This window comes from Dermacentor variabilis, chromosome 4 (genome assembly GCF_050947875.1).
Source record: "Dermacentor variabilis isolate Ectoservices chromosome 4, ASM5094787v1, whole genome shotgun sequence".
Lineage (NCBI taxonomy): Eukaryota > Metazoa > Arthropoda > Arachnida > Ixodida > Ixodidae > Dermacentor > Dermacentor variabilis.
The window spans coordinates 1390238-1402721 of NC_134571.1; the positions used below are offsets into that span (position 1 = coordinate 1390238).

The window sequence follows — 12484 nt, forward strand, 5'->3', positions numbered from 1 at the left end:
TTGATCAATTTGTACCTAACAAACTTAAAAAGCCAGCTAAACATACACCATGGATGAATAGGCGCACTATTCAATTAAAACGTAAAGCCAAATGCCTAAGAAAGAAAGGTCCAGCTACCGATAATTTAACTAATGTTCATGTCACCCTTTCTAGGGCCATTGCAGAAGCAAAAATTTTTTATTTCAGTAGCACTTTACCAAATTTTATTAAGGAATATCCCCAAAGTTCTGGAACTCTATCAGGGAACAGAATAAATCTACAACGAACATTATCTACGATAGCATTCCAATAAATGATCCCAAGGCTGTTGCTAACCTTTTAAATGAGCACTTCCACAGTGTCTTCTCCCAAACCACTGAACCCTCTTTCCAAGCTTCACCGTCCTGCTCTTCTGACCTTAACATTTCTCACCAAGGTGTACTTAACATGCTCCTTCGATTACAAGTAAAATCATCTGTTGGTCCAGATTACATTCCGTACACCTTCCTTCGGCGTTATGTAGAACCGTTAAGTAAATTTCTTGTAGTAATATTTCAGGCCTCTCTACATTCCGCAGTACTTCCACTTGATTGGAAAATAGCAAGTGTTGTCCCTATACACATATTAAAGAAAGGTGACCCAAGTTCAGTCTTGAATTACTGTCCGATTTCCATATTATCCTCTTCTTGTAAATTAATTGAGCACATTGTTGCTGACTATAATAATGATTTCTTAAACGAGCGTAACATTTTATCTCCTTTCCAAGATGGCTTCAGGAAGGGGCTTTTGACAGTTACCCAATTAAACATAGCCATTCACTCGTTTGCTTCCGTCTTTGACAAGACTGGCCAAGTAGATGTGATATTTTTGGATTTTCAAAAAGCTTTTGATATAGTTCCTCATGACAAATTAATTTGTACATTAGAATTCTTTGGTCGTCCTGACTTTATCCTGTCCCGAGTTTCTGCTTACTTAATGCGTCGAACACAGTATGTAGCGATTGATGGGCAGCAGTCTGATTCTCTTTCGGTAACCTCTGGCATGGCTCAAGGCAGCATGTTTAGCCGACTACAATTTCTTATTTATTGTAACAACATAGTTGATGTAATAGAGGCCCCAGTCAATATTTGTTTGTTTGCAGACTATCATTTTTAGCTATATTAACACAGTTAATGATCAGCTATATCTTCATTTAGCCTTAAACAACATTTTTCAGTGGAGCAACAAGTGGGGAATGAAACTTAACTCAGATAAATCTGTGCATCTACTCATAACAAACAAAAAAAGCACGCCTGAAGTTTTCTTCTTCTATTGGCCAAGACCCCTTGGCCGAAGCGAGCGAGTACAAGTACCTTGGAATTACAATTACTAACAACCTAAATTGAAATAGCCATATTGCTGCTACTGCCTCTACTGCTTTTAGAAAGCTCTGTCTACTTCACCATAAGCTTAAACAAGCATCCCATGAAGCTAGCCTCTAGCACATAGAACTATTATTAGACCTATATTGGAATACTTGTGCGTTATTTGGGACCTGTTTACCAAAATCAACATTAATGCCCTTGAAAAGATACAGAGAAGAGCCATACATTTCATTTTTTTTCCAAATATGGCTGAGAAGAGTCTATAACTGAATTATTGTGGACAAATGGTTTTCACAAGGTTCAACAAGGCGTTAAACAAGGCAAAAATTAATACGCCTGAAGCTCCTTTACTCCTTCATAAACCATAAATTTTCTTTAGATCCTAGTCCATACATAACTCTTTCTGCATCCAGGAAAGCCCGTCATTTCCACCCCCTCACTCTCTCCCCTTACATTGCCAGGACAAACCTTTTTAAATTTTCTTTCTTTCCTCAAACTATAGAATGGAACCTCATCCCTTTCCATCATCTGAATTCCCTTGAATCAATTCAAACTCATTAGTATTTCCTAAGTAACATTGCTGTTTTGTGCTATTTTGTTTCTTTTCCTAAGTTTTATATTTTGCAATTCCGCCTTTTGTATGCATATTTTTTATGTGTAATCTTGCCCCTCCTGCTTGGGCCCCCTGGCCTACAGTATGATGTAAATAAAGAAATGTTAATGTATTCTGCATCCTTTCCACCATTAAATACTGAAACCCAGGGTACCACAGGTCTGTTTTCTGACATCTGATTTCTTCTCAGGAAACTACCCCTCTAAAATAATATTCCACAGCAACTTTACCCCAACCTCTCTTGAGAAAAGCCATTACACTGGTCTTTGAACACTAATTACACAGTGACTCCTTGCAATGTAATGCTATGTACGTCAGCACCTTACAAAGTACAGGAAAATTTAATAATGGTAGTATGACAGGTACACAACAAAGCAAAAGGATAAAACATCACACATGCTGCCATGCATGTTAATGCCTCCATTTTAATGTGGTTGTTTTTTGCAGTGAATATGTTCTCATTATAATGAGTGTCATAATATCACAAAGGCGAAGGGCAAGGGTCTTCACATTCTTAATTGGGAAATGTGCTTTAGCACGTTTCACTGCAATACACAATGTGTAACATAGGGTTTCGGCTAACTACGGAGAACGTGTCCTGCAGTGAGACATCTTGTGTATTTCAGTAAAACATCATGTATACTGTATGGCTTTAGCCAAAAAAAGTTGTCAAAACATCATCCCAATGCAAAAATCTACTTTTTTAATACTAGAACTTTAACTTTGTCGCTCATTGAAACCTTACATTCCCGATTCGCGTGAACCCTTCGCACTATCGGCATGGTCCACCGCAAATACACACATAAGTTCCGCTGATAACAATGGTCGAACAGGCTGGTGCAAATGTTTCCACAAGGGAGCTTGCCTTCATCAGGGCAACTGCTTTCCTTGGCAGTTTTCATATATGTGAGTCTCCCCACTACCAAAGGGGGAGAATTAGCTAATAAGACCTTTGCCAAGTGACGTTCCAACAAGTGTTTGGTAGTGGCTGGTAGAGATGCAAGAGTCTAAAAAGCGTTGTGAAATTCAGTTTCATAAGGTTAGCTTCACCGCAGTACAAATATGTTAAGCGGTTAGACATATAGAATGTTTTGCAGTGAAGCATAGCAACGATGCCTGGCCTTTGATGCAAAGCAGCTTCTCAAGAGGCGTGCTGATATCACGGCTAGTTATGCAGTTCCACGCATGCGTGTGAGTACCCCACATTCGGTGGTCTCCCAGTGACATACAAAATGACATTGATTGACTGTGTTGTAAAGTGGTGACGGCACTACTGGGGCAAAAGCGTCATTTCGCTTTTGAAAACTGCGCTCGGCTAAAAAGAATACCTTGACTTGCATACAACTATATCAGCTGGACAGGAAACAACGAAATTACGTAGCTATTATTGAAGAAATCAACAGTTCAGAAAAAATGACCCATGTAAAGATTGGCTTAGGAGGTGGACGAAACAACAGTTCAAAGCATCACAGATAGGTCCAAAACAGCTTTGAAGGCGTACCACTTCACTTATTAGGCCCCTCGGCGCGCGTAGTGTGACAGGAGGGGGCGGGTGCATGTGAGCATCGATAAGGAACACATACTATTATAAGTATGCCCCGTAAGAATGACCCCTTTTCAAATTTTGCACACTGCAATACTGTTTGGTATGCTTCACTGCATCTACTGCAGCGAAGCTGGCTTTAGGAAGCTGATTTATTGAGGTAGGTCCGCTTATCATGCTTGCCAACATTTGACCACACTTACTGCACTAATTTCTTCTCTTCTTTTTAATTTACTTATCATAGTAACCCTGCATCACGCAACAGCAGGCTGATGTCGCGGCTTAATCATTTTAGCTGCATCAGGAAAGCGTGTATGCAACAGGCATGGCGGCACTGGCTGTTAGGAAACTTGAAGAGGCACTCTTCCGTGCAGGGATGTCATTTGTCTTGTCAAAAAGAATGCAACCGATTATTAAATGAGCTGCAGCAAAGCTGCAGAAAAGCAGTGGAAAAGGTGTTCTAAGACCATCTCGCTCGACTTAGAAAAAAATCACGATATAACATGATCTGATGGAACAGCTCGCCATGCCAGTGTTTTCTTAGGTCCTCATTCTTGCACGCATCCTTCCCTGAACCATACTGAATGGTTCTGTGCACGCACTGATGATCCTGACAGGCAATACTTGGATGCCACTAGCATGGCACCCTGCAATGAAGTTTGGCTGTACATGTCGCGCCACCTAGCAGCAGCAGTGAGAACTCGCGAGTAGGCCCTCGCCGCTATTTGACCAATACCCGTATGCGCTCAGGCCTGCCTGAAAGCCTCCTTTTTTAATTTTGCAATGGATTCACCAAGGCCCCTCTGCAGCTCCTCCGTGAGAAGTGTGAACATAAAGAACAAGTGCAGATACTGCTGCGTTAAGGATTGTCACAATTGTGAAGGGGATGTCGGCATCAATCTGTACAGCTTCCCTTCAAAACCGAGGGAAGCAACCCAGCTGCTGAAGTGGATTGTCGCGGTTCATGTCACTCTTGTGAATTTCTGTTAAACAATCTAAAACGTAAATGCAAAAAGGAAAAAAATGAAAAAGAAGCAGCAGGCAGTATCCGCAAAAATGCACAATAAAGCAAAAACTGCATAAAGATGCGTGAACTAATTCCCGCTGTTGTAAATTCGTTTAGATAGTTGTTTAGCTGATCTCGCTCCAAAATGTGTCAAATCTAGCTTCGTAAGCGCTCCATGCTGCAGCTTTGTTCGCAGTGTGCTTTTAAAGCGAAAGCTTTACTAACCGCATTGTGTCGAGTTTTGGCGTCGCCAGCAACTTGACCTTCACTTGACCGCAGCTGCGCCGTAGCCTTGGCAACACATCATGTGAGTTGCTGTACCGCGCTTTGCCGCTGCCGCCGGCTTGGCGCATGTGCTCTGCGCAGGTGGGTCGCCGCCTGACCACGTGACTCGCCACGTGCCTGGCTAAGAGAGGCGCCGCACTCGCCTAGTCAGTGCGAGCTTGGCCATGGATGAGGGCGAGGCTAAGCTGTCTTCTCTGAGCATTGCGCGGAAGCGAGAGGCTTCGAGCTGTCACGGCCAAGCGATGTCTGATCACCCCACGGATATCGCCCGGCGAGCTGCTTTACTGGAGAGGGTCCGGAATACAACAGGTATCGCACCGTCAAGATCAATGTAGCGACTGTGTTCGCGCCCTGCCCGTTTGTGCTTCGACACTGCGCATGTTTGCGATGTCTGTTTGCATGTCTAGCACTTGTGCTTTCCCTGTGGCACAACAGGCATCGCACTGTCGAACAATACGTGTTTACCCAAGCCTAATCACAGTCACGTTTAGCCACTGACCTAGGCACAGCCGTCATACTTCGCTTAATGATGATTGCGCACCTAAGTATAATAATTACAGCTAAATCAAAGGTTAAACAAGTGAAACCAAGACTTAACCAGGCTAAACCAAGGTTTTGCTTTGCATATCCAGGGTTAGCTGAGCTAAGCCACAGCCAATTTTGTCATGCATTAATAAGCCAATGTGCAGTTTGTTCCTGCGCCAACATCAAGACACTACTGCTGGAACTGGGCTCATTCATGCTGATGTTTTCTCGTGCTCAGAACAACAGAACTAAGGTTGGAGTACACCGCAGCACATGTCGAGTATTAGCAAATTAGCATTTTTCTCGTCTACACTAGCGCACATTTGTTCAGTCTTCACATTGTTTAGTCTTAGCTGATTGCTCTCTATTATGTTTCGGCGGTGATTACGTCTCACATTCGAGCCTGAATGACAATACATGTACCAGAATATGCTCGAGGCACTTTGTCAACGGAGAAAAAAGCACTTACCTGCCTATTTGCCAAAACCTCTAGAATTGTGAGGTGCAAGGCACGCTCCAAGTAATAAAACTACAAATGACAGTTGAAAAACATCTACGGCCATACTTGCTCACTTAAGCAACATAAAATAAGGATTCGTTAACTTACTTTGAGTTCGATGTAGTAAGCATGTTTGCTCTGTTGTGACAAACACTTCGCGACCTGCGGTGGTTGCTTAGTGGCAATGGTGCTGGGCTGCTAAGCATGAGGTCGCAGGATCAAATCCCAGCAACGGCTGCCACATTTCGATTGTGGCAAAATGCAAAGGCACCTGTGCACCTATATTTAAGTGCACGACAGAGAACTCCAGGCGGTCCAAATTATTTTGGAGTCCCCCACTACAGTGTGCCTCATAATCAGATCGTGGCTCTGGCACATAAAACCCCACAATTTGATTTAAGCACTTCGCTGTGATGTCTGTGCTGTTTAGTTCTTTGACACAATATACATTGTTGTTGTCATAAATTTGACGTCCTTTCTGAAACGTTGGTGGTCCAAAATGGGCCTCAATGTCTTTGATTGCCTTAAAACCCCTATTTAGAAGGAATCCAGGGAAAACATGGGGAAGTTGGGAGCTGGAACTTCAAGACGATGAGCAAAATGAGAACAAGGGAGCCAACATTTCGACAAGTGGAGTTGTCGACACGTTTCAAACGAGTGCCGCAAAAGCATGGCTTCATAGCAGTGGCCGTCTCGGTGCTTTGCGGAACTGACACGATGGCGCTGACAGCTGAGCGGATCACTGTGCCATCTGACCATTGAAGGTAGCCTACATCCTCAGGCTGGCTGCAATTTGATGCAACCATGAGGCATAATATGCGTGCAAGATACCTGACAGTAATGCATCAAGCAGCCGACAGCCCCAAGTTTTTATTACACGCATATATAGTGGAAATATGAATTACTTGTGCTGTAAGTGGGCACGGAATACGGATCACTTCACTGTGGGACCAGTCCCAAAAGACAGACACCATGCAAATGGACGGATGTCACATCATGGGTTATAGCGGACATGACCTCATCGGTGACGTAGATGTTCTGGGTCCCCTTTGTCTGCTGTGACCTGGTCGTATCAGTCACGGCCCACATTCCTTCTTTTACAAACTGATACCATACATTCTATCAAGAATTTACTGTAGCAGTAAATGAACATTTACTAGACCACCCAAAAACTGCCTATTTTCCTGCAGACAGAAAAGTGTTTAAAAATATACTGAATGCTAATTGTATGCAATATAGGGATGCACACAAACCTGTCCAAGCTTACTGCACAAAGACATGCATATTTTTCATTTGCAACCGAGGCTATGCTAATCTCAATTACATACCTGTCTAACTGGGAATGTTAAAATTCGTAAAATTCTGCGGACATGACACCAAAAAAAGTACGAGAGGGGGAATAGCACACACTTCTTTAGTTGGCTTTGAATGCATGCTTATTCAGGGACACATACATAAGTTATTAAAAAGATTTTTTTGTTTCGATGCAGCACGGAAGCAGCTACAAACTTAGCACAGCCAAATTCTGACAAGTAAAACATTGTTTTTAGTGTGACAATGACTATGCTGTTGCCATTTTTGTCTGCTTCAGGAAGCTGTCTATATAAGTTTGACAGAAGCAAGTACCCTATTTTCACCTTTTGATCATCAAAAGACCCAATGCAAGGTTCAAAGACTGACTGGCAAAGAGCATTTTCGGTAAAACATAATGTAACATCATTACCATCGCAGACCGAGCCACAATTCATACACATTACTAAATATTCTGGAGAGCTGGCAAGTGTGCATTTAGAAGGAGTTCGGGGCTAATGCACATGAAGCTATACCAAGGTCGATCCAAATAGCTTGCGAAACTTCGGGCGAAAAGCAGTTCAGAACAAATTTCACCAACATCAGCAAGGGTGATTATGGGAGGAGCTGCGACTGAAGCGTGACTATGTGAGGAGGAAACAAACACTGGGAAAGAAAAAAACATTTTAAATCAAAACGAGACACAGTTCGATTCATTCAACGAAAATAATATGCCTAATAAATTTGATATACACATGTCAAGATAAGACAAATCTGTTTTACTTTATTATCATCAATAAATAGGCTTTTTTCAGTACCCACCATAGAAGGGGGCGATGATGCCACTATCAACTTGCAATGCAATGCAGCTGTTGAAGTGTGCAGAAAGGCGCACTCGTAGTAAAGTTTACCTGTTACAATAAGCCCCCCCTAACACGTTGCATTGTTTTACTTGTTGACGTTTGTTTAAAATTGGTAGCGTGGGTAGTTTCATTATTCTTTAACTTGTTCAGTAAAAATAGCGAGTTATAACAGCCAGATAATTGTTTACTTTAGCTATTTTCGTGCAGCTTTGCTGGCCGACAGGCTTGGCGTCAGACGATGGGACCAGCACTCTATACTCAAAGCTTTCGTCAGCCTCCAAAGAAAGTATGTTCTGTGCAGGGGTGCGATTTTGACAACCGTATGGCTGACCTTCTGCTGCATCACTTTCAGCGCAGAAAGCTCGAAACGTCCATCAAGTGGAATGGTGGGCATTTGAATATACAGTCATTACTTTTTATTCTGCCGCAAGTGTTCCCTCGTCACACAGATGGCGCTAAGCCCCATGAAATGCCGAAGAACTGCCATGTTTTGAACGAATGGGCTTCTACGGAAGCTTCGCTACCAGGTATATTTACCTTGGTGATACTCTTAATGCCACATCAATCTTGTGGCTAAAAGAATAGCTATATGAGCTGAATGAACTGCAAACAGCATAAAATATGTAATGTCCATAGGAAATATGCTATTTCAGATATATTCAGAAATTAAAGGCATTATATTTCGATTTTTATATGCGTCCTATTGATTCTTCTGACACTTCTTAGTCCATACCAGACTCAGCACAGCTTCTTGTGCTTCTTGAAAGTTGCCCACACTGTCTTCATTTCACTGGGTGAAAGCTCAGCCCTGTTGTACGGACGATTGACGCCATCAGGGCAGCCATAGCTGCACGACCAGTTCCGGGGTTCATGAATGCGCTTCGGTGAAAGCGCAGCCAACCAGATGCCCATGGACACGTCTTCGCCCTGGTAGCTGTACAAGTAGTCCTTATTCCTGGCAAGCCAGAGGACTATGTCTCTCGACAAAGCATACGCAGCTCCACATGCGAAGGCAGGGTACACAGGCGCACTGCAAGGCAAAGTACTAACTAAAACATTATTCAGAGGCAAGGCAGGATTACAATCAAATACATTAACTGGCTGGTTAATGCACCTTTCTAACCTAAAGTTTAATTAATGCATTTTATTTGAACTGCTGCAGAGATGAGACCTACGACAACTGCTTACAGAAGCATACTGAAAAGAATTTGCGCCAAAAAAACAACACACACCAGAAAGACGACGACACCACGGGCGCTCGTGGTGTCGTCGTCTTTCTGGTGTGTGTTGTTTTTTTGGCGCAAATTCTTTTCAATATGCAAGATCACCAACTAGCCCAGCAGTTAACTCTTCTAAAGCTTACAGAAGCCATGTAAATATTCGAAATGACAATGCGATAATGTCATTATTTAACCTAAAATATGGCACAGTGCACAATTAACATTGCTGCATGGCTTACACCATGCTTTACAGCATCACTACTGGCATGTGAAACAGTTCAGAGAGGGCATACATGGCATGGTTTTTTGTGTGGCCCACAATGGCATTGAAGTTGTATTTGAGTGCCAGTGGTTTCGTGCTGCTGCTTGGACATTCACTAGCCATGCAGGTTCTCTCACAGACAATTTTCTGTGGGAATGAATGGAAAGCTACACATGTGCTTTTAGTGTGCTGGAACAGATACTGAATCGGTGCAACTTCCACATTTGCGTTCGCCCAAACGCGGACAAGAAAAGCAGAGAAAGACTGGGCTCCAATCCACGTTGTGAAGGTGGTTGGCCAGCAAAGCCGTGGTATCACCTGATCCGATAGACCAATGTGACATAGCCTTGAATGCTGTTGTTCCCTTTGTAGCTCATTGTATTTGCACTGCTCTTCAGGCATCCCAACTGTGCATGGCTTGCATTGGGCAGGGACCACTGCATCCTGTCTAGCCTGAGCACGATGTCATTGTGCATATTGACGTTGCTGTTTCCATCGTCACTCATCGTATTCACACTGCTCTTCGAGAGTCGCAATTATGCGTGGCCTTTCCACAGCAGTATCACAACACAAGTGAAAGTGCGGTGATGCCACACTCTGCTTCATATCCTGCAGTGGCCTCTCCCAAGGAACTGTGGCTTATGCAACTGTAATCTTTACCAAGAAATGCATGCGGTGAATGCTAAATGCTTTGTATCGTTCGAATGGGCCTTATCATCTATCATGTGGCTTTGATGCTTGTTTCCTGCTTTTATTTATTGAAATGAATACTGGGGTGTGTCTTGCATGTGTAATTTAAATGGAGATAGGCACTTTTCACTTTAATCAGTGAAATGGTTTTCTGTTGACGAAAAAATCCCAGGATACAAGTCATACACAGCTTCGCTGTGAAACAAGTCAAATTCAACACTCAGTGGTGATTACTTTGCTGTCGTAGATGAAGTGTTCGTTTTCTCTTCTCCAGCTCAAACTAACATGGATGAAAATCTGGGACTGAAGGACACTTGCTTGTGAGTGTTTTGCCTCTTCTTCATTGCCATAGAAAGTTGTCCATAAGTACAGATCAGATTTATTACTTTGCTTTATTCAACATTTAAAGTATGTACTTGGTGTATATGTTTGCTCAAAAGCATAAAGAAATGTCACTACCTGCACTCCCCCGCAGGTTATCTGTAAATCTAATATGTACTGTGCACAAGGAGAGAAGCATATGCGTTTGCAAAACGCATGGCTTCTAACCATACAGATACTCCTGGATATATGTCCCAAGCCCTAAGGCTTCAGCCACGCAGAGCCAAGCTTACCTGTATGTGCTTTCACCCCACTTCCCATAGCGAATGACTGGCCAGTTCTCCCTGAATGTGCTCCACCAAATTTTTTGGTGCTTCCCCTGTGGCACACTGTTTCGTAGACCTTCCAGGTCGACAAGAGAGTCGTCATCAGCCTTGACAAGGAAGTCAAATTCCACTGAGTGCTGCAGCAGGAAGTCAAAGAAATGCAGCAGCTTGTGTGGCAGATTACGGTACACATCTGTGATGGGCATCAGGGCAATGTCTCGATACCTGCAACCAAAGAGACATCACTTAATTATTGGGACACCTAGGTCCATGGTGTCATCTTAAGATATATTTCCAAGCAAAGCCAAATTTTGATAAGCCTAATAAGATTCTTGTTATGTGCAGTTTACTGTTCCACAGTTACTGCAAAAATTGATTACATTTAGGTGGATGACTGCTATAAATGACACAGCTAACTCTCTTTGATTTGACTCAGGTGGGGCATTCAGAACTATCATCAAGTATTTAAAATAACACTACTGCACCAGTGCTATTGAGATTATGTTAGTGAGCTGAGAATGACAAAAAGCAAGGGATGACATCAAAAGGACATGCCCCTTAATCATTGCGTAAAGTGTTCTCTTAAAAAAGCATGAACTTAACGTGGTTGAATTTAATGAGATTTATTACCTAGTGTCAATCTAATGGAAGTTAGTAGTGTTCTATGGAGACTGCACTGTATATTTCACTTTTGGATATGGCAATTTCAGTTAAATGAAAATAGCACACACAATTCATTACTCAGTGTCAGTCTAATGGAGGTTAATATTGTTATCATAAAATCAAACAAGACACAGACCTCAAAAGATGTAGTTAATATTGTATACTTATTATTCTTATGTGGTAAATGCACTGTATTACACTATCAGATGTTATTAGGCACAATCTGAACTAAATGTAAAATGGGGTACTACAAGTAAACAACATTTATACAGAAAAACTTGTTTCAAAAGTTAGCGATCGGGGCATGTTAAATGAAAAGAAACATTTATGGCCAGACCTGATTTCAGTATAGTTAATTTGTATTGTTGTAGTGCTGGCCGAGGTTGCCCATGACACTCCATGAAGGGAAAGTTGTTATTTATGAGGAAGCTTTAGAAAGGTTGGGTTATCTTCGCCAATTCGTTTCTCCACTTAAAGGCGCTAAGCTGTTGTTATATCAGTCTGCCCAATTCTAGAATATGCTTATGTGGCTTGGAACCCTTATAAGGGCCTTGAAATGAATATGCTAGAAGACTTACAAGGAAAAGCTTAATTTCATTTTCAGTAGGTACGACCATGACTTTTCACCAACCTGTGCTTTCCACTCCTGCAAACTTAAATTGCTTTCTTGTCACTGTTATGGCAATTAACTTTAGAAGAGTTTATCTACTTGTTGTCATGATTTTTTTTTAATTTGTTTTCAAGCACAGTAACTTTACCAACATCTGCTTCCCTTCCCAGTACGGCTATGACCCAATAGGTCAAAATTAATAAATTTAAATGTAATAACAGTGCTAACAATGCCATTTTCTCTTTGCGTGGTTCATCATAGTGTGGGATTAAAATGCTGAGGTGCCCAAGAATGGCATATAGGCACTGTAAGAGTCGCATTATTGTGCAATCAGGGGTGTTCTTGCAGGGTAATGGCTGCAGTGGTGCATTGAGTATGAAGACAAGTTTTCAGATTCTGGTAGGTAGAGATACAGGCAAAAAAA

General features: G+C 42.1%; 1 protein-coding gene across 4 annotated transcripts in view; it reads right to left on the bottom strand.

Annotated features, from left to right (window-relative positions):
- The window catches only part of LOC142578559 (UDP-GalNAc:beta-1,3-N-acetylgalactosaminyltransferase 2-like), a 60859-nt gene that overhangs the window by 17574 nt on the left and 30801 nt on the right, over positions 1-12484 (bottom strand). Inside the window, exons 3-5 of one of the 4 annotated variants that reach the window (XM_075687938.1) lie at positions 10755-11012; positions 8702-8998; positions 5061-5075 (exon numbers count right to left, since the gene is read on the bottom strand). In XM_075687938.1, coding sequence (XP_075544053.1) covers positions 8707-8998; positions 10755-11012 — 550 coding nt within the window. In that variant the 3' untranslated portion in view covers positions 5061-5075; positions 8702-8706. Of the gene's footprint in view, positions 1-5060; positions 5076-7868; positions 8999-10754; positions 11013-12484 lie in introns of those variants that run through there. The other 3 variants (XM_075687937.1, XM_075687936.1, XM_075687934.1) reach the window with 3 other exon arrangements.